The 26,864-nt window shown below is 35.6% G+C and overlaps 1 protein-coding gene across 7 annotated transcripts in view; it reads left to right on the top strand.

Moving 5' to 3' along the window:
• ATP11A (ATPase phospholipid transporting 11A) overlaps positions 1–26,864 on the top strand; it is a 123,288-nt gene that overhangs the window by 56,692 nt on the left and 39,732 nt on the right. For all 7 annotated transcript variants that reach the window (XM_083362490.1, XM_083362485.1, XM_083362484.1 and 4 more), the window contains exons 2-12: positions 53–175; positions 4,506–4,595; positions 5,452–5,532; positions 7,325–7,432; positions 14,480–14,608; positions 15,440–15,543; positions 19,058–19,108; positions 21,037–21,101; positions 22,065–22,146; positions 23,684–23,834; positions 25,424–25,621. In XM_083362490.1, coding sequence (XP_083218616.1) covers positions 7,364–7,432; positions 14,480–14,608; positions 15,440–15,543; positions 19,058–19,108; positions 21,037–21,101; positions 22,065–22,146; positions 23,684–23,834; positions 25,424–25,621 — 849 coding nt within the window. In that variant the 5' untranslated portion in view covers positions 53–175; positions 4,506–4,595; positions 5,452–5,532; positions 7,325–7,363. The remainder of the gene's footprint in view (positions 1–52; positions 176–4,505; positions 4,596–5,451; positions 5,533–7,324; positions 7,433–14,479; positions 14,609–15,439; positions 15,544–19,057; positions 19,109–21,036; positions 21,102–22,064; positions 22,147–23,683; positions 23,835–25,423; positions 25,622–26,864) is intronic.

Raw genomic sequence — 26,864 nt, 5'->3', positions numbered from 1 at the left:
ACACCAGCCTCTGATGTAGAACTACTGGCTTAATTATTATTTTTCTTCACAGTGTGCTGGGGAAGAGAACTGGGTAGACAATCGGACAATTTATGTTGGGCATCGTGAACCCCCTCCAGGTGCTGAAGCATACATTCTGCAGCGATATCCAGATAACAGAATAGTCTCATCAAAGGTATTCCTTCATATCTTTATTCTTTTCAATGCCCCATACAGTATCATAGTTATTTAATTTGCCTTATACTTTTGGCTTTAATGTAAACACTCCCCTCTTTTTATCAACAATTTCATTTTTTTCAACAAAATCTCTTGTTTTGTTGCAGAGGTTTGACACTGAAATAAAAATTTCCTGTTTACTATTAAAATTTGCCAATAGTCAAAATTTCTGCTGGTTTGTGCAAGCATAAAATAGCACATTCAATTGTCTTTATGTGCTGATTTACAGTTACAGTATACTATCAATGGATTTTTCCCACAATAGATACATGATTGGCTCCACCAAATCTGGGCTGCAGAAATCAGTTGGACTACTAGATGCCAGCAGAAACATACAGTTTTCTTGTTATCCAGTGATTATGAAATTACAGCCCACATCTGGTAGCCTTAATACATTGGGTAATGTCATATGACTTTATTAAATATTTAAAAGAAAGATTAAAACTAACAAAAATTAATAGTCAAGAGAGAGAATAAATGCCAAAATACAGAATGAAACAGATGTGCAATAAAAAATACCCCAAAATTTTAGCCCATCTTACCATGCAGTCTATAACTTGTTCATTTTGTTTCCAGTCTCAACTAAAATCTGTACATTTTAGCAATAGAATATATAATTGATTTATATAACTGTTTCAAATATAGTTTTATCATTTATAGTTTTATATAACTGTTTCAAATATAGTTTTATGATAAAACTATACACTACTTTACATTACATTACATTACATTATACATTACTTTATTAAGTTCAAATCTTTCTAAGAGTTGGATATATTAAAAACACTGACTTTATATGCTTCTGATATCAAATCGTCTCTTTTTTTGGTAATATATTTTATTGATTTTTTAAAAACATAAATCACTTAATAATTGGTGAACAATGTGTTGTCTGGGTTACATTTGTAAAACAGCCACTGACAACTGATTTTTATAATCCATTATCCATACAATAGTTTTAGTTGATTTCCTCTTTTCCCAAAATATCATATTTTGCATATATATTTTTCCCAATAGTCCTAAAAATAATAATCACATCAATATAATATTTCTTTTCTAACCAATCATTCTGGTTGCCTTATCATAGATCCTGTTACACTCCTTATTTTAATATGTTTCTCCCACCAAATTCTAGATATTCTTACTGGTTAAGATTTTCTCAAAAATTAATTACATTTAAGAATTTAACTCTATTTTTCCATATGAACCATCTCACACTTTTACATTTCTTAAGGAATAGATAAAACTAGGAAAAAAGAAAGAAAAGCAAGAGTAAAGAAGCATAAAAAATAACATACTACTTAAAATATATAACCCTCCTAAGCTAATATGTATTTATTTCCTAAATTTCCTATTCTTTTTAATCATAATTAAAAATATGTTTAATCTTTGAATATTCCATTTAATACATCTAGTCATCTAGTCCTTTAACTCTTATTCAAAACATTTTTATTCATTATAATTTTCTTAAATTCAATCACATTTAAATATCTAAAACATTTCCTTTATCTCAGTCATTTCAACTTTTTTATATTCTCAAGAAAGAGAACAAAAAAGGGACAAAAGCATATTATATTATATTTAGAGAATTCATCCCTCTTAGAGTGACATATATATTCCAAATCTTTTCTATTTCTTTAACCATATTCAAACAAATGTTTTTTTTTAAGTATTCTTTCTGGTAAGTCCCATCATCTATTTTCCTAGTTTCCACTTTAGTCTTTTTCTTTTGCCCAGTGTCTTCCTTAATCAATGTATTTTGCTGAATCAAAAAGTTTTTCTATATGCTTGTAAATGTTGCTGTAAAAGTAAATCAGAAGTGTCTTTGTACGGGACTTCTGCCTTTCCATGTTTGTTGAAAATCTTTGTCTTTCTCTCCACTTCTCTTATCATTTCTTTTCTCTCCAATGTTCCTGACATCTCTACAGTCCATTTTATCCAATCTGTTTTCTTGTCCTCAGATTTATCTTGTAGTCTTAAAGGATAAGTTGTTTTTTTCCAATTCTTGTGAATTTTTTTCTACTAGGATTAAATCTCGTTTCCTTATTTTGTTAAGTTCCATCTTTAAGTCTCTATTCTCAATTCTATATCCATTTATCTGTTTTGTCTGCTCCTTTTCTGTTGTTTTTGGGAAATTTTTTTGTTGTAGTTAACTTGGAAATATATTGATTTATATTTTCAAAGTTGTTTTGGATTTCTTTGTGGTTTAAAGTCATTGTTGTTTGAATTAGTTGCCATATACTATATTTTTATTTATTTTATTTATTTTTATTGCATTTATATCCCGCCCTTCTCTGAAGACTCAGGGCGGCTTACAAGCTTAGCAGTAGCCTTCATTCCATGTATATGCCTGCTTATTAGGGCTTTCACACACCCCCAAGCGGCATTATTACAAAGTCAGCTTAATTGCCCCCAACAATCTGGGTCCTCATTTTACCTACCTCGGAAGGATGGAAGGCTGAGTCAACCTTGAGCCTGGTGGGATGCGAACCTGCAATAATTGCAGGAAGCTGGTGTTACTTAAGGAGGCGTTAGCCCACTGCTCCACCAAGGCTCTTAAATATCACCTCCTGTGAAGTATTTATGTTTTCTTGATATGTTCTTTCTACATGTCTTTAATCCATGATAGCTCTACATTTAGGCAAGAAAAACCAAATGCCCATGTATAGTATAGGTGGTACCTGGCTTAATAGTAGTAACTGTGAGAGGGATCTCGCAGTCCTAGTGGACAATCATTTAAATATGAGCCAGCAGTGTGCTGCAGCTGCCCCAAAAGCCAACACAGTGCTAGGCTGCATTAACAGAGGGATAGAATCAAGATCACGTGAAGTGTTAATACTACTTTATAATGCCTTGGTAAGACCACACTTGGAATACTGCATCCAGTTTTGGTCGCCACAATGTAAAAAAGATGTTGAGACTCTAGAAAGAGTGCAGAAAAGAGCAACAAAGATGATTAGGGGACTGGAGGCTAAAACATATAAAGAAGGGTTTCTAGATTGGATTATCTAGTTTAAATGAAAAGAAGGACTAGGCAGTAACATGATAGCAGTGTTCCAATATCTCAGGGGTTGCCAAGGGAGACAAGCTATTTTCCAAAGTATCTGAAGGAAGGACAAGAAGCAATGGATGGAAGCTAATCAAGGAGAGAAGCAACCTAGAACTAAGGAGAAATTTTCTGAGTGTTAGAACAATTAATCAGTGGAACAATCTGCCTCCAGAAGTTGTGAATGCTCCAACACTGGAAGTTTTTAAGAAGAGATTGGACAACCATTTGTCTGAAATGATGTAAGGTTTCCTGCCTGAGCAGTGGGTTGGATTAGAAGACCTCCAAAGTTCCTTCCAACTCTGTTTTTTAATTTTCTTCTGTTCTGATTCTTTAGGCCATCCCGAAAACTCAGTGGCAATGCTGAGGCTGGCTCTGAAATTGAGGCTCCCACCTCAACTTTATCTGCTGCCACTCAAAAAGGCTGCCTTGCGTACCATGACATCTTGTTAATGGTGCAACTGCCCACCAGTCTAGCATTCCCCATGATGTGATACACACTGCTTATCTTCAGGTGGTGTTCTCTTTATGTCGACATGTCCCTGTAATGTAGCTGAGGCTGCTCTTCAGGTTGCACGAGGCCTTTGTTCTTGAAGCAACTTCAGAGAATGCTGTCCTGTGGCCTTTGCAGCCTCTGAAAACTGAGGCTTCTGAGGCCGGTCAAGACCACACCCCATTGTCATGCAACTTCCATAGCCTCCAAAAACTGCATAAAAACAGTGTGTGCTTTCAAGCTGTTGGGTGTTGGTGAACAGTGACATGTCACCTTGACACACTGCCTTAGGGAATTAATTTGGCATGAGGTCTCCCTAATCACTTTAAAGCCAAGTCTATGTTCTGTGTGTAAAATACCAAACTTGGTATTCTTCCTTTTGGATGTCTCAGAGGTATTTCACAAACTACTGCCCAATTTATCAACATTCTTTAGAGGTTTGTTAAATGATTGTCACAGCCAAGCGTAATAAAGTACACGTCATCTTCTCTGAAATGCTGAAGAATGGTATTTTAGGCTAATTAGTAATACAATCCACTTTATTTTAATATGTGACATACATAGATATATAATATATATCATATAATCTTTGTATGATCATAGAATGTTTTTGCAGATATGTAGTTTATTCCCAGCAGTAAACAATATATTGTGCTATTGACATAGAAAGAAAGAAATCATGTCTAATTCCTTTGTAAATTAAGATTTAAATCTAAATCTTAACTTACATTAACTTCCCATCTTTTCCAGTACACCTTTTGGAACTTCATACCGAAGAACTTATTTGAGCAGTTCCGAAGAATAGCAAACTTCTACTTTCTTATCATTTTTCTTGTACAGGTAAAATTTACCTCTTTTTTATATTGAATATATAAGCCATGTACAGGACCTTTCTTGTCACACTTTAAGTGAATAATTGCAGTTGTTAAGTTAGTAATACGGATGTTAAGTGAATCTGGCTTCCCCATTGACTTTGCTTGTCAGAAGGCCTCAAAATGTGATCACGTGACCCTGGGACACTGCAGCCATCATAAATATGAATCAGTTGCCAAGCATCTGAATTTTGATCATGTGACCATGGGGATGCTACAATGGTGGTAACTGAAAAATGGTCATAAGTCACTTTTTTCAGTGCTGTTGTAACTCTAAATCCCTGTTTTGCAAATATCTGCATTTGGAGTTTGGAAACTTTGGAGAAAAAACTTCTGGAAAAGTCAAAATATGCATTTTAAGCTCAAAACAGGATGTTTCAAATTCAGGATGATGTGTGCCCTTAGGAAGGAGCTGTACAAAATCAGTAAACAAAGTACACTTTTATTGTAAATATTAAGCATGGATCACTAAATATATGTTTGTGAAGACATGCATCCTAAAGATATATTTCAAGGAAGCGTAAATAAGTCAGCCTAAGAGACAAACCAGATTTTCCTCTCTATCTCCGCATTATACCTAACAGGACCATCAGTCATTTGAAATTATCAGTATGGATGGATTTCTTCAGGTTATGCAATTTCCTTAATATTTAGGCTGCATAGTCATTATTCAGACATAATGCCTTGTCAAACTGTACCTCACTGCTTTTCAAGACCAAGGTTTGTTTTTATAAAAGTATACCTTGAAAACTCTATACTTCGCTTAAATATGTTTTTGTTGGAATCCATATTCTATAAAAAATATGTGACACTTTATTTCCCAGTTAATTATTGACACACCAACCAGTCCAGTGACAAGCGGCCTCCCACTTTTCTTTGTCATCATTGTAACCGCTATAAAGCAGGTAAGCGTTTTAGAGTTTTAATTTTAGTTTTCCAATTTCAGAATTGGAAGTAGATCATGTCTACATGGTTTTCAAAAAGTTTTTTTTTTGAGTGATTCATTCATTTCAAATGACTGTTGTCATGCTTTATTCCTTCTGCCTTTATATTCCCTCAGTTGGACTGAGAGATGATTGGCCTAAAGCAGTGTTTTTCTGCCTCAATAACTTTTAAGATGTGTGGACTTAATTCCCTGGTTAAAAGAAAAAAAATCTTTCCCTTGTTCTGGAAAGCATATCTCATTTTTTGATTTTCAATTTTTGTTTTTAGTCATGATTTTACAGCAGTTATATTTGCTATACCCAAGTGTATATGAAAACTATATTTCTTTATTTATCCTTTAACCATTGATTTGTCACTGTCAAGGATGCATTGATTCAGACATGTCAAACACAAGGCCCGGGGGCCGGATCCGGCCCGCAAAGTGGTTTCATGCGGCCCGCGAAGTCATCCTGGAAACAGTGAGGGAACGGCCCCCACTGCCTTGGCCCTGGCCCAGAGACCCTCCTTCTGCCAGAGACCCTCAGATCTGTCCCACTCCTGCCCGGGACCCCATAGGCACCCTTGATGCGAACGATGTAGAGCTGGCCACGCCCACGCAGTAGGCCATACGCACTCTAACCACGCCCACCCAGTAGGCCACGCCCACCCTGGCCATACCCACCCGGCCCCCTGAGGGCAACCACAATGCTGATGCGACCCTCAATGAAATTGAGTTTGACACCCCTGCATTGATTGATGAAAAGAAAATTATAAAACAATTACAATTAAGTGGGGAAAAAAGGCTGAAAATAAACATGCAGATACTGATATATTGGAATAATACTTTCTACCTTATGCTGCGGAATTAATTTCTGAGTACTTCAGTAGTACTGCAATAATACCATATTTTCTAGTGATGATTGCAGAAATAGCTTGTGACAGTTTTTAATCATTAAATACTTACACAAACTGAGTTTTATGTTGAACTTTCTTATTGTTGTGAGAACTCCAATGAGACCATTAATTTCTATTCTAAATTATAATTCTTAGTGTGAATAAATACTGAAAACTCAAGTATGTCAGTGAAATACTTTATGCACTCCCCAACAGACGTACTTGTGGGAATTATGTCAGAAAAGATCTAGATAGAACTGACCATGACGTTTAAGACCTGCCCCTCTTATAAGCAGATAGTCCTTGACTTTTGACTAAAATTGAGACTTGAATCTCAGTCAATGAGCGATCAAATAGATAATTAAGCAGATGGTCAGCGCTTCATAACTTACTGTGCTGACTTTCCACCATCTGCTTGGATTTTGCCTCTCTCTCATCTCTGGGGGCTGGGTGAAAGAGCTACCTGCTGAAGGAGTTCAGGTCCCCTCCATGCATGGAAAGGAAATCCTTTAGTGGGGAGTACAAATGGAGTTGAAATCTTTAGGATTTCAGCTCTGTTTCTGTACCCCATTGAAAGAGTTCTGCTCCCCGCTATGCATGGAAGGGAACTCAGTTCTGGAAGCAGAGATTCTACTCTTAAAGTTCTGAGCCTATGTTCTTCCCTCATTATGGGATGCAGATTAATTAATGTTTTTCACCCCCTTCTTTCTTTCCTGGTTTCTCTAATTTATGATCCGTAATAGGCCAAACAATAAAAAAGAAAGTCAGTTTCAAGTGGATACAACCATGCAATTGTTTTGGTCACCATGCACCAGTAGTTTGCCGTTTTCTTCTTTTAGCACACATTTGATTCTATGTTTTCTTTGCTGTTTCATTCAGGGATATGAAGATTGGCTTCGTCATAAAGCTGATAATGCAATGAATCAGTGTCCCGTTCATTTTATTCGTCATGGCAAACTGGTTCGAAAGCAGAGCCGCAAACTAAGAGTAAGGATCAAAGATCAATAAATATTCTTATGAGGTTTCTTGATATTAGGGTGTGTGTTTTTGCAGGTTTCACCTACAGCAAATAGACATTTCATAAATAAGCTACAGTTGTTCACACCCAAAGGGTGTGCCATTTCCTATTATGGTATATAGCTTTTGATCCAGTTATGTGATACATTTTATATAGAGTACCTGCAATTATACAGAGCAGTAAAAAAGGAATTCTAAATTTGCTGCAGTTACCAGACTTTAATATCCTCAATTTCTTAAATCACTGTATTGCTGCATTTTTAAATTCAATCCCATTATCCATCAAGTGAACAAAGAGATGTTATCTCTCTATGTGCATGAATCAATCTGCCAAAAGGTAGATTGCTTGACTTGCACCAAGCAACACCTTGTGGTTAGGCATGGTAATAGCTAAGCTATGATTAGCTATAAAGTAGCTAATAATTACCATGGCATTCTCTTCCCAGCCCAAAGGGGTGAGATGTAGCTCTGTTGTTAGTAATATTCCTTCTTCTGTTATGTTTTTATAGTTTTTAAAATGATAAGTAGTTTTGTGCGTTTACATGCACTTATATTTTAGCTTTATTGTACACTGCCCAGATTTGCTTCGGTGAATTCATCAACCAAAGACATTAGATTAAATAAATAATTAAATAAAGTGTACTATTTTATTGCTCCCAACATACGTGGGATTGGAGTACATGAATCATATGCCATAAGAAATATAAGAAATGTAATTATGCTGGTTTGTGATCATAATAAAGTTAATATATGGGTGCTAAGAAAGGTATTAGTACTGTATTTAAGACTTCACGTGGCTTGGCTGTTGTTTCAAAAAATAGTATTTGTGACATTCTGAGTTTGCCTATGATAGAAAATTACGAAGTAAAATGTTGTAATGTAAATAGCTACTCAAGTCCACTTTGAATGAATTTCACATGTACCGTATTTCAGAATTTTTAAAGTAACTGGGAATAAGATTATAGACAAACAAGATTAGACTGATAGTATAAGAGAATCCAGTAAGACTGTTATTATAGCAGTCAGTATTTTTTTTCTTTGTAACTTGAACTTTACACATCCTGTAGATATTGAACCAATGGATCTCATGAGTTCTGTTTCACTGAAAAAGGAGACTTAATTCTAGCACTCTCTTCATGATGGGGCTCTTGGGAGTCTTCCTGTCTAGGCTTGTGGCAAATATTAATGTATATAGTCCAAGCAGAAGGGGTCTCTTAACAACTTGAAAACTACAACTGGGATTATCTTTGTAGATTTTTTTCTCTGCTGAACTAAAATAACTATATATATGAACTAGCAAAAGAACAGATCAGATGAGTGCAAGAGACAAGAAAGAATGAAAGAGTACTACATTTCATCCATAACATCTCTTGAGTTTTAATGTTGATTGTACAGTATATGCTGATTCCTCAACTCTCCATAGTGTAATGAGGGGCCATTTTGTTACACTCTGTGCTTAATAGGCAGAATATGAGAAGAATGAAGGCAAAGCAGGTCATTGGCTACCTGGCTGGGTGTTGTTTTCTATTGTTCAGTAAAATTTACTTAAATATAGTGGAACATTCTTTTGAATAAACATACAAGGATTATGCTGTTGATTTAGAGAAAAAATATTAAGATTTGGAAAGCAATCTTTAAGCAATGGGATATGGATCTTTTTGTTGTTGTTGAGGGCTATTTAAAAAACTATTTTCCCATGGTGGCTGTCACAGTCTGTCAGCCTTCAAGGAAGTGTAAGACACCAATGTCACGACTCTACTTTTACTGTAAAGGTAGAGTAAGAGAACACTGCAACTCTCTGAATACTCCTTATCTTTGTATAAACTAGGAAAGGACTTGCCTAAGATGTTTACACCCCTTATATTCTTGCCCCAGAATCAGCGCCTTTTATTTGACCATTGTTTTAGTAGCATTTCTTCCTTCTGTTTCTCAAGGCCATTCCCTCTCCTTCTTACATCCTCTGGCTAATTCAACTTAATCTAAATGAGCAAATATAACAGATAAATAAATAAACAATAAATAAATAGAAATAATGTAAAAGTCATAAAAGTAACATTGGCAGTTTACTTTTTAATACAAAATGAGAAGAAATTGTCACAAAATTCAATAGTTTGTAACCTTCTAATGATAGCTAATGCTAGAAATTTTGTTCTTGATCATTTCCTTTATGTAGACAATTATGACCATTGGAATGCTTTTAATCATCTTATAAGAAAGGCACTTTTAGCACATCAGTTTAAAACTACCATTCCCTTTTTAGATTGACAAATCTTTCTGAACGTGTAAAGCGCCACAATCCACAACTACATCAAGCAAAACAGCATCATTTAAAATCAGAGAATTTATAGGATGTAAATATGTTAAGAGGTGAATGTTGCTGTACCATATTATTATAGCACAACTTTTTGCCTGATGAATAACTTCTTATTTCCTTTCTGGTCAATGTCCAGGGACCACTAATACATAGCCTTAATTTCTTTAAAAGTAGCAAATTTATTATGGCACTGTCTTTTCTAGACTACAGTTCATTTCGGCAGCTGTCTTCTTGAAAAAATGGTATATATCAATGCTAAAGTTAAAATACATGAATAAATATATAGCAAAGTTAATGGAATTACTCCTGAAAAAAAGGATTAATGAACATTTAAAAGCACACAATTTGATGGACCCAAAGCAGCATGGCTTTACTTGTCAAACTAATCTAACTGATTTTTAAAATTATGTCACAAATGTTTTCAATAAAGGTGGGGCTGTGGACATAGCCTATCTGGATTTTACCAAAGTATTTGATACAGTTCCACATAACGAACTCATTTAAAAATGTAGAGGTTAGGATTTAACTACTGGGTGATTCAGTGGATAGGAAGTTGGCTCAGGGATAGATTCCAATGTGTGATTTTTTTAATGAGGCACTGCCTGAACAGAGACAAGTCACAAGTGGTATACCACAAAACTCAGTCTAACTCCTGTTCTGTTCTGTGTGCTTGTAAGTGATACATTAGGTTTGTCTTTTTGTTGATGATGGTGTGTAATAGAGTTGACATTCCTGGGGTATTCATAACGTGGAAAATGATTTCGCATTACTGAAAAATTGATCAAAAATGTGGAAACCATTGCTCAGTGTTTCTAACGGTAATATCATGCACTTAGGAAAAAAGAATCCATTAGCAGGGCACAGTATTGGGGGTACAATGTTAGAGAGCACGACAGAAGAAAAGAATGTAAGTATGTTGATAGGAGATGACTGCAAAATGAGTAAATAGGGTGGCCAGGCAGCTGTGAAGGCAAATAAAATTGTATAATGCATAACTAAAGGGATCTGCAGCAGGAAAAAGAAAGTCCTAATTCTACATATACAGTAGAATTTAGTCAGACCCCATTTGGAGAATACGGTGTCCAGTTCTAGAGATTTCACTTAAACAAAGATAATAAGACAGAGATGGACAACAAAAATGGTGCAAGGTCTGAGGGACAAAACATATCAGAAAAGATTGGAGAAAATGAGTACATAAAGGTGGGAGAGACTAAAGGTAAAGAGGTGACATGACCTAAACCTTTAAATATGTTAAGGGTGTGAATAAGATTCTAAAAGGCAGTATTTTCAATATTAAGCAAAAATTAAGAACACGGGCATAACCTCAAACTGACAGGAGGGAAGTTCAAATGTAATGTTATAAAATATTACTTCACAGAAAGAGATGCGTGGAACCAACTTCCAGTGGAGGTAATGGGTCAATCTTCAATAACTGAGTTCATCATCGGACAAAAAGATAATAATAATAATAATAATAATAATAATAATAATAATAATAATAATAATAATAATAATAATAATACATCAAGAAATTGCAGCTTCCTGCAATAACTCCAGCAAAGCTAAAAAAAACCTGCGCTACTCAGAACATATTACATTTTAAGGAGATACCTGGTTGATACCTAGGATGCTGGCAGCAACCCGTGTCAACCATTAGTGCCAGTCAATTTGAGTGTTCAGTTGACTGAGTTTCATGTTTTATGAATAAAAATTTTATATAATAATTAATAATAATTAATAATAATAATAATAATAATAATGATGATGATGATGATGATGTAAGCAAAAACTCGAAGAGCATATTCAATGGATCACTAGATCTTTTCTAATTTCTTCCCCTTTCTTCCTAATACATATGCCAGCTCAGATTGACAATTGACACAAATGTAGTGAAATCTTTTTTTTTCTTCCATTCAGTTATTTTTGATTCTCAAAAACTGCCTGGACAAGTCACTGCAGTTTTCTTGGCAGGGTTTTTCATTTGCTGTTGCCTGGTTCCTAGGGATGAGACAAAGCAACTAGCCCGAGTTCACCCAGCTGGCTTTGTGCCTAATTGGGACTAGAATTCAGAGTATTCTGGTTTCTAGTCCCCAGCCTTAATCACTTCACCAAACTGGCTGTCTATACTACTCTATCCAGGGAGACTGAGTTCTAGTCCTACCTTGGGCACAAAGCCATCTGGGTGACCTTGAGCTACTTCTCAACATTTTAAGGTGGGTGGACTGCAACTCCCAGAATCATGGGTTGATCAAACATTAGACTAGTCCCAGCCCTAGGAAGCAGGCAACAGCAAATTAGTTCTGGAAAACCTTGTCCAGGCAGTCTCTGAGAACTGGACATGACTGAACATTTCACTCAAATTGAACTTGATTTCTGGTGATTACCGGTATATAGAAACATCCTTATTTTATTGAGACAATAAGGGAAGTGTTTGTCACTATCACCTTATGAGATTTTTTTTTGTTAATCTTTCAGACACTATAAGTTTATAATGTGAAAGTATTTAAAGCAAATCAAGGTATGTTATTCTGTTAACAGCTAAGGATTTTTAATTGTGTATCCAGCTAAGTGAATATAGTATAAGTGGAAATAACTTTCAAGATGTACATCAGGTTTCCCACAATCATAAGCACAACATATTTATATTAATTAAAGCAGTCTTTTCCCCCCCAGATTTCTGTGTGTATGTATTGGGGGGAAGGCTGCCATAGCACACAGACTTATATACTGCCCCATAGTGCTTTACAGCCTCTCTAAGCAGGCTCAGCATGTTGCCCCCAACAATCTGAGTCTCATTTTACTGACCCCGGAAGGATGGAAGGTTGAGTCAACCTTGAGCTGATCAGGATCAAACTCTTGGCTGTGGGTGGAGTTATCCTGCAATACTTCATTCTAACCACTGCACCCTCACAGTTCCTTTAAGTAGTTTATTAATTAAAGTTAATGCAGCTCTTAAAGGAACAGAGCAGTTTTTCTTCAGGCTCATGAGGAAGCTAAGAAAAAGAGAAGCAGCTTTAGTGAATAGCAAAGGGGTATAATTTTGGAGTATTCTTTTCATAAATTACATTATTTATACCTACAGGTTTTTTCTAGGTCAATAGGTACTTCTGCTTGGTTGGTGTGCCTTTTCCATTCCTCTAGAGAGAGAGTTTTGCATATTGTTTTACTTCACTGGTGCATGAAAAATGACTATATGTTCTACATAAATGTTTCCAATTTTTCTTTCCCTTCTACTTTAAACTTAGCTTAAAACAAAACTAAAAGCTATTATTTATTATTTTGAGGGAATGCTATTAGAATAATATTGGGTGTTTTATTGCTGTTCTTTAAATATTTTTAATTTTAATTTAATTTTAATTTTAATTTTCTGTTTAGAAGCTTAGGATTTCCCAAAATGAAATTTGTTCATAAAAGCTGCATAAATGCATAATTGTATTTCTGTACTTTTGATATATTGGCAGGGAACAAGTGAGTTTGATCCGTCATTTATATTAACAGTTTGTTTCTATTGGAGCTAACAGTCTAAAAGTACAAATTTCAGTAACCCTGAGAACACCACTCTTGTGTTCAAGAGTGATCCTCTCTGTTCCTATTTATTCCTAAGTTTCACTGTACTTCAGGAAATACCATAAATTCTAGCAATCACAGTCAACATAGCATGAAATCATGGGAATTGTAGCTTAGCAAAATATTTCAAAAATGTCACCTAGGTGGACACTTTTCAGCCGGCCATCTTGACACCAATCAAAATGATGAAGTTTGCACTGTGACATTGAGACGTCACAACACAAACCTTCTCCAGTAGTGTTACAATGCAGCATGCAAGTTACAATGCAGCATGCAAGGGGTGATGTTTGCATTGCAATGGCTCAACACGTATTTTCATTCCTTGTTACAACTGCAGTCCCCCAATTTATCACTTGATATACAATATTGCAGCTGAGCAGTACAGGAGATGGTGAGGAAGTGCTACTTCTATTCGGTGATTTTCTGAACAGGACAAAAGCAAAACAGAGTTAATTTTGCAAATTATCCAATTTACTGTGACTATTTTAGTGAATTTCTAATTTGTTTTTTCTTGATTTGTAGCTATAGTTTTGCAGTTCTGTGGATTGTATATAGTATATAGTAGTGTAGGATTATATCAGAAATTCACAAATAAATATTGAATCCTTATGTGCATATCATGCTGCACTATAGTCTGGTACACCAATAAAATCATAGAAAGAATATTAGTTTAGTCACCAATGTTATTTACTTATTAGATTGAATCCAAAACAAATTACATTATGTTGCAGCCTAGGTTTAATCCACTTAATATCATGCTAGGCCATGATCTGTTTTGACCATGATTTATTGAATAAACTACTTCAACTGGCTTAATACTAAGCTGTTAATATGGGATATAAACCCCATTAATACACAAACAACAAAACTACATTATGACTTATCATATTCTGCAACCAAGCTGGTAAGTTCATTGTACAGCACTAAACCAGTATTTTAAACTATAATAATTTGATTTATGGGTAACATTAAGCAATATTATTGAGTTTCTGTGTTATGATAGACATCATACTAAGCCTAAAAATAGACAGGTCACATTTTGGTTGAACAGTATATTAACAGTGGATTCACTTTATGGGGAGCGACTCTAATCTTATTCTAACCATGATTTCCCCCTGCTTTTCCCCGCCCCCTAGGTTGGAGACATTGTGATGGTAAAAGAAGATGAAACATTCCCTTGTGATTTAATATTATTGTCAAGTAGTCGATCAGATGGCACATGTTTTGTTACAACAGCAAGTTTGGATGGCGAATCAAGTCATAAGGTAACAAGTTGAATGATAGATCAGGCATTGGATGTTTCTCTTGTATTACAGAACCTCAGTTTATAAATGAAAGTATCTATGTTTCTGGAGGATTAAGTAACCTAAAGCTACAGTGTTAGTTTTGTAGGTATGTAATAAGTCAAACCATCACCTCCAAAGGGGATCACAACAGGCAAGATGACAGATGTGATATCCTAATAGAAACTTCAGTGCTTTTATATGTGTGTCAACATTGCACATCTTAAAAGGAACAGGGTTTCAGTTGCAATACTATGAGCACCATCTTGCCTTTTATGGCCTTATATCCCCTGTAAGTGATACTGCATAAATCCCCTTTTTAATTGTGAGACTTTCTTCCAAATAGACTGGTATAGATTTATGCAATAAACCTGTTCACACCTCAAAGAATGGGCTTCCTGAAAAATCAGCTGCAGATTTGCATCATTCCCCTGCCCACTACATTACTTGCTGTCACCATCCGGACAGGACGGATGTGCTCCTCATAATTAAAAGATTACCTACCTTTGGTTAATATATGACATATCAAAATTTGAGTTTGTTCAGAGAATTAGCTCTGCACCATTTTGAAAATATGAGTTTTCTGAACAGCTTATAACGTGCTAATTTAACATAGTAGATCCATGTAAAATGGTTTGGTTTAGTTGAAATCTTATCTGCAAAGATAGCTGTTTGGTAGTCATTCAAAACTGCAGAATTTTGCAATATTGTAGTTTTTGACTACATGACTACAGATGGAAAAATGAAAAGAACTGTGTTTCACGTTCAAAGTTCCTGTTTCCAATTTCAGTATTACTTCCTTTTTTATTCCAGACATATTATGCGGTCCAAGATACAAAGGCTCTTCACAATGAACAAGATATTGATAAACTACATGCTACCATTGAATGTGAACAACCCCAGCCTGATCTTTATAAGTAAGAACATATAATTTATTATCTTTTTACTTATTCTGACTTCACTAATACCATTTTAAATACATTGAACTCCCAAGAAGTGCACATTTTGAGAAGATATCTGGAACAATGAAGATGGTTCCTAACTCTTCTCTTCTCTTAGAAAGACACCTCTGCCTCAGGTGATCAAGATGAACAACATAACACTGACTGTCAGCCCAAGAAAACTAGAAAGCAAATGGTTTAATCTTTATTAATGGCTCTTTAGTAATGAGGTACGGTAACTACATATTTTTCAAATATTGGTATTATTTTTCATCTAAGTCAGGGGTGTCAAACTGCCAGCTCGTGGGCCGGATGTGTCATCCGGAAGCCGGACCCACCCCATTGCCGGCAATGGCAAAACTCTCCCGATATGTCACATCACGTGACATCGTGAGTTTGACATGTCTGATCTAAGTGTCCTTTTGTTCAATTATATGATGAGTATTTTCTGTGTAGTCCTTTTCAGTTTAGGAGAAGACTGAGTAATTCCAGTTTCTGTCAACTGTTCTTTCATCCCTTATTGAAACATCCCAGTTGGGATGATAACTTGGAAAAAAAACAGTTTATGGGTTACATATCACTTGACTTCTAACCATTTATTCGCGGCTTGTAATACTGGCCTAGAATTAGTGTTACACATTCTCTATAAATTCTAACCCATTAATGATACCCACACTACATTTTAATCATTTAAATGTTACCATACAGAGTTGAATTATATGGTGATGCCTTACTTAAAACCAAGTTAAAATGTGATCCTGGGTTATATTTATGTGAAAATCTGAAAAGTTACATGAACATAGAATTGTATTTAGAGAAATGAAAGAAATATATATTGAACTTAGTTATTTGTGGATGCAAGTAGATATGTTTATGCTTCTTTTTTCCAACTAACTCATTTTAATGCCAGTTCCCCAGAGTTTCTTAGGTTGCACACTGATGCAATTTTGGAATAGGATCAGAGATCACCTAACACAATAATATTACTTCCATATTAGTAATTTTAGGCACCATTTTCTGCATAGGTTTCCTGGCCATTAGCTTTCAGTCTCCCAGTGTGTTTTGCAAAAGCTACAGAAGCACTGACCTTTTGCTGTCCAAGTTTAAAGCATATTCAAATAAATCAGAAAACAAGATCTATTTCAAATCAAGCTCAATTCCTGCTGAGTTAGACAAGCATAACCATACATTTCTCTTGGTGTGATGCAGAAGTTACTTGCCCTTCATTTTTCTGTGATTTCGTTTTTTAAAAAAATGTCTTGGTCAAAGACATTTCTCAAATGAATTCCCATCCAGTGGTCAACTCCACTTAGCTTTTTAGATCAGCCAAGGTCAGTTAACTGTTGCTGGCAAGCTGGGTATTCAAATAATTATTGTTAAAGAAAAAGCAAAAAACTTGTGCATATGAAGGCAAGGAGAGATCTATCAAAATAACTAAAACAAAAGAACTAGATTGAATAGAAAATGACAATTGCTAGCCAGCAGCTTCTGCAAGAAAAGGCCAAAATCAACAAGATGTCATCTGTGATGTTACAATCTAAGACTGTCCTTTTGTCCAAAAGAGATGAGGCATAGATTTCCCTGCCATTCCCGCTTTCTTATCATTTTTTCACCCTTTCCTGCTACTAGCACATTTACTGCAAAACCTTGTGAGTTGCGCTATAATTATGGTATACCATAATGAAAGATGGGGAGACATCCTAAAAGGAAGCTGATCAAAAGGAGCAAAGGAAAATGTGAATCAGTAATAGGAAACTGATAGGAAGCAAAAGTGAAACTAAGGGATTTAAATGAACTGTTAAAAAAGGGGAGTCTATTTTCCTTCCTCCTTTCTTTTTTTTTTGCAATACTAGTTCTCTTAGGTCAGATCCTAGCTATTTAAGATTAAGGCTTGAGATAAATGTAGCATAACTGAAGATGGGGAAGCTGTAGAAACGTATGGTGTTTGAAAAGAGGCCCCATGCTGTAATCAACAGTTTCAGCGTTCTGTTAAAAAAAAAGGATGATTTTTAACTAGAAGGACGGGCTAAAGCAGATTTTGGAAGCTGTCCTGGATATAAAGAGAAATGGATAGCAGATGCATTAGCTCAAACAATAGAAATGTAGCCACATGGAAAGGAACATGTATGTTGCCAATTGCTGCATTGAAAATTTATTTGTAATATTTATATAGCTGTCCATCTCACAGAATGTGACCACGGTTTAAAAGATCATTTAAAACATCATACACAACTAATAATTAAAAATATTCTATAATTGAGAACACCAATCAGAATTAGTAGCAACAGATGAAAAATATGCAACATATAGATTGAGAAAATAGGAATATTCTAAACAAATAAAAATTAACCACTTCCTATGGCAAAGCAGAAGAAAAGAACTTTAAAGAAAATTAAAGTGTTTTGTTGGAGATCAGGCTTCAGCTACAGAAATAGCTAAGGATACAAGCTTTGTAAAGAAACCAGAAGAAATGCCATGGCTCTGAATGGAGGTACAAGCATTCCTCCACTTACTACAGCTCATTTAGTGAGCGTTCAAAGTTACAACAGCCCCCCCAAAAATGACTTATGACCATTTTTCAAAAGGAACTTTTATTAGGAGAAGCTGAGAGCAGGCATGATAGGCAGGATCTGAGGGTTTCCTGCTCAGATCAATAGGTTAAAAGAGTCCCAGTCATAACCCCACCCGAATAGTTCATCCGGTCAGTTTGAATGGGCCAATCCCCAGGTGTTAGGTCCACGCAGGAAAGGAGCTGATAACGGGATCCTTTCCCATGCTTGTGAAGATGTTGTTGGATCTTCGCACCTTCCCTTCCACAGTGAGAGATAAGCCAGATGGCCGGAGGCACATTCCTGATGTCACCTCAAGGTAACATCAAGGGAGAGACAGTTCAAAGAGTAAGTATGTAGGAACAGCGGAAAAGATGGATTGTAGCAAAACAGAATAACATACCACAGAACCTTCCCCCCTCCCCCTTAGGAGAACGGCAGAATCCTCAGATAGAAAAGAATTAGAAAGAAATGAGATAGATTCCCACCCCCCAGAGAAGAATGGGTTCTGACAATTCCCCATGGTCACGTGATTTACTGTACATTCAGATGCTTGACAGCTGGTTCATATTTAGGATGGTTGCAGTGTCCCAGGACCATGTGACAATTTTTGCGACCTTCTGACAAGCAAAGTCAATGCGGAAGCCAGATTCACCTAACAGCCAATTTACTAATTTAACAACTGCAGTGATTCACTTAACAAACCTGGCAAGAAAAGTCGTAAAAACCAAACTCACTTAGAACATTTCTCATTTACCAACATAAATTCTGGGTTCAATTGTGGTCGTAGGTTAAGGACTACCTGTATTCAGGATGCATGTTTCTAAAGATTAACAGTGGAATCAATTCGCATACCCATATGTCCAATTATTGGCATGCATATCTCTGTTCCCCCACAGCCATACTGATGCTCAGCTTTTTCCTTTCCTTTTGGCTTTCAGATTTGTTGGCCGGATAAATATTTACCATGAGAGTAATGAGCCAATTGCAAGGTAAGACTTCAAATACAAATTTGCATATGTTGCCCAGGTAATTCATCTCTTAGTATTAAGAAATAGGAAAAAAAATGTTTCATCCGGTCTGTGCATTTAAATGAATAACTAAACCTCTACCCAAAGATAGGTTCTCTTGAGTTAAATGCTATGTGCATCATGTCCCTGGATATTGGATTGCAGCTGGGTAGCTGAGTGCTAAATGGCAGAGGGCCAGATGAGCTGTTAGCTTGCTGAAGCCAGGCTCCATTTCCTTAATCTTTATAATTTTTGGATGAATATAGCCCAAGGGGAGATGGAAACCAGAAATCTGTTTTTACAGAGCTCCCTTTGTGTCCACTGTGTTTGCTGTAAAAGAATAAACTGTGAGGTTGTTCCTAATATGGAAGGAGTCTGGATGTGACATAACTTCACATTACAGTTGACATTTTCCTTCACTGTTCTTTTTCCAGTTCCTGTTTTGGCATATTTGGCCTGATAATAGATCAATCCTGTCAGCAAATCTTGCAATACTTTGACATATCTCTGGGATTCACCAGCAAAAGCCGATTATCACTCATTGTAATTCCTTCTAACAAAATTCCTTCTTTGAATTAGACTTATGCTGTTCAACATTTTGAAATATTAGGTTGAATTGCAGAGATAGTATAAATATTTTTCCCTTTATAATTTATTTTTATATTTAGCATGATTTAATTGTATTCAGATTTTTGGAACCACATTTAAGATCTAATGTTTTTGAAGTATACAGTGCATTCAGAAAGTATTCAGACCCCCTTCACTTTTGTCAATTTTGATATGCTGCAGCCTGATTCTACAGTTGTTGAAATTCCATTTTTTTTCTTATTCATCTACACTCAGTACCCCATAATGACAAAGTGAAAACAGAATTTTAGAGATGTTTGTAAATTTATTAAAAAGATTCTTTTTTAGGTTGCAGCATAACAAAATTGACAAAAGTGAAGGGGCTCTGAATAATTTCTGAATACACTGTATATTTACTATTTCCTATTTGTGATCATGCAAACATAAATCATGCAAACATAAATTAGTAATATATGTGTGTTCATGTTTATCAAATTAAATATAGAAAATATACAGAAGTCCTCAATTTATAATCCCAATTGAGCCCAAAATTTCCATTGCTAAGCAAGACAGTTGTTAAGTGAATTTTGCCCCATTTTACAATCCTTCTTGCAACAGTTGTAAAGTGAATCATTGCAGTTGTTAAGTTAACAACACGGTTGTTAAGTGAATCTGGTGACCCATTGATTTTGCTTGTCAGAAGGTCAGAAAATGTGATCATATCACCCCAGGACATTACAACCATCATAAATACATGCTGGTTGCCAAACATCCCAATGTTGACCACATGACCCTGGGGATGCTGCAAAGGATGTAGGGGTGAAAAAGAGTCATAAGTCACATTTTTCAATACTGTTGCAGTTTTGAACTATCACTGAATGGTTTGTAAGTCAAGGACTACCTGTACCTTATACAATCAAAATCCTCCAACATTGACTCAAGCCACAAAAAAGCTAAATATCTAGTTCTCTTACTCAAATAAGTTATCTTGTATGATATATAGTAGTACAGTGCAATTAAAATGGAATTTTCCAATTAATTCCAATTCCAACCGATTAATCAATAAGCATCATGGAACTCTATAGCAGTTTATAAAATACATGTAAGTTAGCTTTAATGCTTTCTGGATAGACTCTAATTCTCAGTTTGTATTTCAGGAATATTTGTTCAAAAACTTTTAAAGGTTTTCCTAGTATGTTTGGGTTAGGATTAGCATTATTTTTTATGTATTAAACATGTATTTATGGATTGTCATAATCAAAATTATGTTTCCTTGTTCATTCTGCATTTCATTTCATTCTGAAAATGTCTGGTAAAATTAATTAATTATTTTTACTTTGCAGGCCACTGGGATCAGAAAATGTGCTTCTTAGAGGAGCTACATTAAAGAACACTGAGAAAATCTTTGGTAAACTTTCCCTGTTGAGACACTGACTAAAAGGAACATCTTTTAATGTAGTACAAATTATCTCTTGTTCAAAAACAAAGTGAAAGAGAACAAAAATAGAGCTATTTTGAGTTGAAAGCAAGGTTGTCAATATAAAATCCTAAATTATTCAATAGTCTGTGTGGTGAGCGGAGGTGGTTCTGGTTTTTGTCAATTTCCATTTGCTACTTTTTGCAATGTTCCTGCAAAAGTATTTTCTTCTTGTGTGATATCTGCAAGAATGGATCACATGATAATATTATATTATGAAACCTCTTGGTTTCTACCATGATCTCTGACTATGCCCAGATATCTATGCACAAAGACCATTGTTGTCCTCTGCTGGGCTCCAGTGCCTATTTGATTTTATTTGTTAAACTGTTGTTAACTGCTGAAGAGCTCTAGGCTGTGGCTTCATCTTGTTTTCAAGATATAGGCATCCTTAGAAAACAAAAATGATGAATACTGTTCCTTCAGCCCAAAGAAATGGCCAAGAATGATAGCATGGTAGTTTGTACCTTGTGGCTTATCTGCAGGTAAGTTTGTAGAATTTGGCCTTGCCATTTACAGTGAATCTTTTGTGAGAATGCTTTTGACATCACAAAATATCAGATATGTCTGTTGGCCCAAAAAGGCTGGAATTCCTTTGATTGACAGATTGGATTTGGATATACAATGTTATCACTGAACAGAATAAAGACAATATTTTGTTTTCCTAATTCTAAAATATAAACCGGTTTTCACCTTTCTAGATCAGTATTGCAAAAGTGGGATGGATTTTTTTTCAGTGTAGCAATAACAAATCAGAATAGCACAACCACCCCATTTTGGATTCAGTATCTCTCATGAACGCAAGTGGCCATTATTCAGTTTATTAGGCTAACAATAATCCTGTCTTCTTCATAATCCTATGTTCTTTATGTTTTTGTTTGTCTCTTCTTTCAGGAGTTGCAATATATACTGGCATGGAAACAAAAATGGCACTGAATTACCAATCAAAATCACAGAAACGATCGGCTGTAGAAAAGTAAAGTGTTATCAACTGTTCTAATATCTCTGTGTGTATTATGGATGAAATGAATAGAAAATAAAAACATTTATCTGATGAGTAGGGGAATATAATAATTTGTATATATTTGTCAATAATTACTTACATAATGAAGGAATTTGGGTCATTTGTGTTCTTAAATGTTTTCTTAAAGTTTATTATTAGGAATTTAAATACAGTTTTCAGTTTGTTACAGTTCTAAACTTTCTGGTTTTGCCAAGTTTTTGATGCCATGCTCTCTTTTATCTCATGCCACTCAAAGTTGTTCAGAGTCAGACGACAAATATGTTTAACAAATTATTATTATCTCCATATTTTAGTGCACATATTCACACATGTACAGACATATTTTAATATTTTATTCCTGGTTGCAGGCAAGTTATCTATTTAAAATCTAAAGTATATTGAAAAAATAGCACAGTTCTTTTCATGGCATTTCATGGCACTTGTAAATTTCTTTCAATTGTACACATAAGACCTATGAATCTCTACAGTTTGTCTCAAATCATTCTTTAAATGCTTCCTAACACATCTCAAAATGAAAAAGGAGTGGAAGCAGTGATATTTATAGGGTTTACATAAGCTTGCTTGCTTGTTTTAACCTGGCTTACTTTGAGGCTTTGGTGTTTGTGTGTGTGTATCTCCCTCCCTCCCTCCCTCCCTCTCTCTCTCTCTCTCTCTGTGTGTGTATAGTATGTATGTTTGTGTGTGTGTGTATTTAGTGACTGACTTATCTTGGAAAACATCAAATCATGTTTCAGGTTTAGCATGTTGTTGTTGTTAGTTGCGAAGTCGTGTCCGACCCATCGCGACCCTATGAACAATGTTCCTCCAGGCCTTCCTGTCCTCTACCATCTTCTGGAGTCCATTTAAGCTCACGCCTACTGTTTCAGTGACTCCATCCAGCCACCTCATTCTCTGTCCTCCCCTTCTTCTATTGCCCTCAATCTTTCCCAGCATTAGGCTCTTCTCCAGTGAGTCCTTCCTCCTCATTAGGTGGCCAAAGTATTTGAGTTTTAGCTTCAGGATCTGGCCTTCTAAAGAGCAATCAGGGTTGATCTCCTCTAGGACTGACCGGTTTGATCGCCTTGCAGTCCAGGTTTAGCATACAGTAGCTGTTTACAGTAATTAGTTACTTTGTATTGCTTTTCCTCTATATGAAAATAGAATAAGACAGCCCTTTGAGGAATTATGAAACATAAATGTGAGCAGCGTATTTGGAAATGCCCTTTTAGCCTACATCAGTACTGTAGACACACTGTATTCTCTTTCGTCACATACCAAATTAGACTCTATTTTGTTGAACAATTGAGTTAAAATAATATAAAGTAGTTGACAATGTATAGTAATAGATTATTCATTAATCTGACTTTCAGATTAATCTTTAATTCTGACTTCTCTGGCACATGTATATACAGAAAAGACTTAGATTAATTGAAAATATAACATGAATAGTTATGTTTTAAAATGACTATGTTTCATTAATTATAATAATATTTTCTTTCATTTGTTTCAGATCAATGAATGCTTTTCTTATTGTATACCTTTGTATTCTAATTAGTAAATCACTAATAAATACCATCCTGAAATACGTTTGGCAGCTTGAGCAATATCGTGATGAACCTTGGTATAATAAAAAAACAGAATCTGAAAGGAAAAGAAATGTGGTATGTAGACTATTTCATTCATACTGAGATATAATAATGTACTTGCCTTTGGTTTCTGCCCTTGCCTATCTTTAATAAGTAGAGTGCTTTCAACACAGCTCTTGGCTTTATCCTGTAAACCAATGTTTCCCAATGTTGGGAACTTTAAAAATGCTGGCTGAGGAACTCTAGGAGTTGAAATCCAAACATCTTAAAGTTGTCAAGGTTGGGAAACATTGATGTTAGCTGTTGGAAGAATTTTTCCATATTTGTGTAGCCTTCCACAAATATCACATTCCCCTACTCCGAGACAGCTAGTGGTGTCTTCAACTGGTCAGTGGGCAGCCCTAAAAATGGCAGCCTTCTGGCATTCTCCCTCCACTTTTCCTGGTGCCTTCTATGAAGAACATAAGACCCTTAAGCTTTAGGATTATCAGAAAGACCATAGGAACTTCTGGTATTTATCATTTCAGGATGCAAAAGTATCAGTATCATGGAATATGTAAAGGTAGGTCACTAAGAAATTAGCCCAATGTTTGAATATAAAAAGTTCCTTCATATGGCAAACAATACTATAGATTCCTGCCTCTACAATTCTACAAACACAACAGAAGAATTTTTTTAAAAAAACATTTTGTCTAGTTATATTCAGTTTTATTCTAGCAAAGGTGTCAGCTCTGTGAAGCAGTCCAGGGATGAAGCACCCCTGAAGTATGAGCTCTGTATTTATTATAAGATTACTTTAACAGAATCTTGCAAGCCTGAACGTTTACTGTATAAGAAGTTAGGGAGGTCCCTTGTAAGGTGTTTGCCATGCCTCCATTCCTTCTGTGGTCTCAGCTGCCTTTTATCTGACTGTTGCCTAGTTTTGTACTTCTTCCTCTTGTTTCAAGGTCATTCTCACTGTACCATTACATAAGATGATGATGTACAACTAGCACAACAATTGGCACAACTTGAAATGAAGTGAGGTTCTGATTTTTAGAAGCTCTTTCACAAATAGAATCAAAGTAAGGAATGAAATACTTGTACAAGAATTAAAATATGGTTTTTACATATACATAAACCTGGATAGGACAAAAGATACTATTGGGAACAAACTTGTGGATTTCTCTTGCTGAATGGGGATGATGTTACTTAAAAATAACATGGACCTACTGTAGTTCATGTATTCCAACCTGATCAACAAATCACACAAATGAATCAAGGGTTGGCACTTCAATAAGCAACTCAAAAACATACATTTGAAATCAGGATGTTTTCTAACTTACATAATAGGGAATATTAAACATGGCAAACTGAGAGGAGGAAAAAGATGTAAAGAATGCTATGTCAGCTATTGTAGACCGATACGTTTACTGAGGTAGCCCATTAATCCAAATCTTGGCCTCAGTAGTTTTGACTATGCTCTTACATATTAGTCATAGAAATAAAAATATATTTTCTCTTACAAAAAAGCAATAATAAGATGTCTAAGAGTATAATTATATACGTTTTCAAAGAAATAAATCCAACTGTAGCAGCTTCTCTCAAGTTAATATGAATAATACTGTGGACTAGCATAAACTAGCTTATATTAATATTGTTTTATTTTTGTCTTCTTTTGACAGTTTATCACAGCGTTTACAGATTTTCTTTCTTTCATGGTCCTTTTCAACTACATCATTCCTGTATCTATGTATGTCACCGTAGAAATGCAGAAATTTCTGGGTTCTTATTTTCTCACTTGGGATGAAGAAATGTTTGATGAAGAAATAGGTGAAGGACCACTCGTGAATACCTCTGATCTTAATGAAGAGTTAGGGCAGGTAACTGTCACGCAGAAGCAACTATAAAAATATAATAGATGTCTTTGATGTGAAGACAGCTGGACAGATTAATATTTCAATTTTCCTGGAATTATTTTTATTATTATAATGCATAACTATTTGCCTGATTTATAGGGTATACAGACTATCTTGCTGATCAGAATTTCTTATAAATCACAGTTGACGTTAGATATTTGGTAAAAAAAAAAAAAGAAACCTATGCAGTAGTTTCAAATGTCCTGCACTAGGAGAAGGAAGAAGCTTTGCCTAAATACAAGATGCATCTTTTTTCAACTCACAACACTAAATGCAGTTTGGCAAAGGGTCAGAAAGTATATGACTTTGAATCATGTCTCTCAATAACTACAGTAAGAATGCCCAGTGGTGAAAATTCCTGGAGATCATAGTTCTCTATTTTATTTATTTGTTATGTTCAAACTAGATCTGATTGATTGCCATATGATGTATTATCAGAAAAAAATACTGTCAGTATCAGTATTGAAAGTTCACATCTTGGACAGTTTAGATCAGACATGTCAAACACAAGGCCCGGGGGCCGGATCTGGCCCACGAAGTGGTTTCATGTGGCCCGCGAAGCCATCCTGGAAACAGTGAGGGAACGGCCCCCACTGCCTTGGCCCTGGCCCAGAGACCCTCCTTCTACCAGAGACCCTCAGATCTGTCCCACTCCTGCCCAGGCCCCCATAGGCACCCTTGATGCGAACGAGGTAGAGCTGGCCACGCCCACCCAGTAGGCCATATGCAATCTAGCCACGCCCACCCAGTAGACCACACCCACCCTGGCCATACCCACCCGGCCCCCTGAGGGCAACCGCAATGCTGATGCGGCCCTCAATGAAATTGAGTTTGACACCCCTGGTTTAGATTATTATTTAAATAATAGTGCAAAAGTCATGCAGTGTTCTGCTGATAGTCCCAAAGGTACTTTTTCAAAAGGCAACTGGACTTTCTTTGTTTTTCCTTGAAGTTGTTTTGCTTCTCATTCAAGAAGCTTTAGAAGCTTCTTGAGTGAAAAGTGAAATGTCTTCAAGGAAAAACAAAGTCCAGCTGCCTTTGGAAAAAGCACCTTTGGGACAACCATGACCTGCAGGACTGAGAATCTCCATAGACATTTTCTGCTTATATAAAGGTAGTCGTCGACTTACAACCACAATTGAGCCCAAAATTTCCATTCATAGGCAAGACAGTTGTTAAGTGAGTTTTGCCACATTTTGCGACCTTT

Source organism: Vipera ursinii, assembly GCF_947247035.1.
Source record: "Vipera ursinii genome assembly, chromosome: 4".
Taxonomy (NCBI): domain Eukaryota; kingdom Metazoa; phylum Chordata; class Lepidosauria; order Squamata; family Viperidae; genus Vipera; species Vipera ursinii.
The sequence above is the reverse complement of the archived record's forward strand: the minus strand, read 5'-3'. Positions and strand labels throughout refer to the sequence as shown.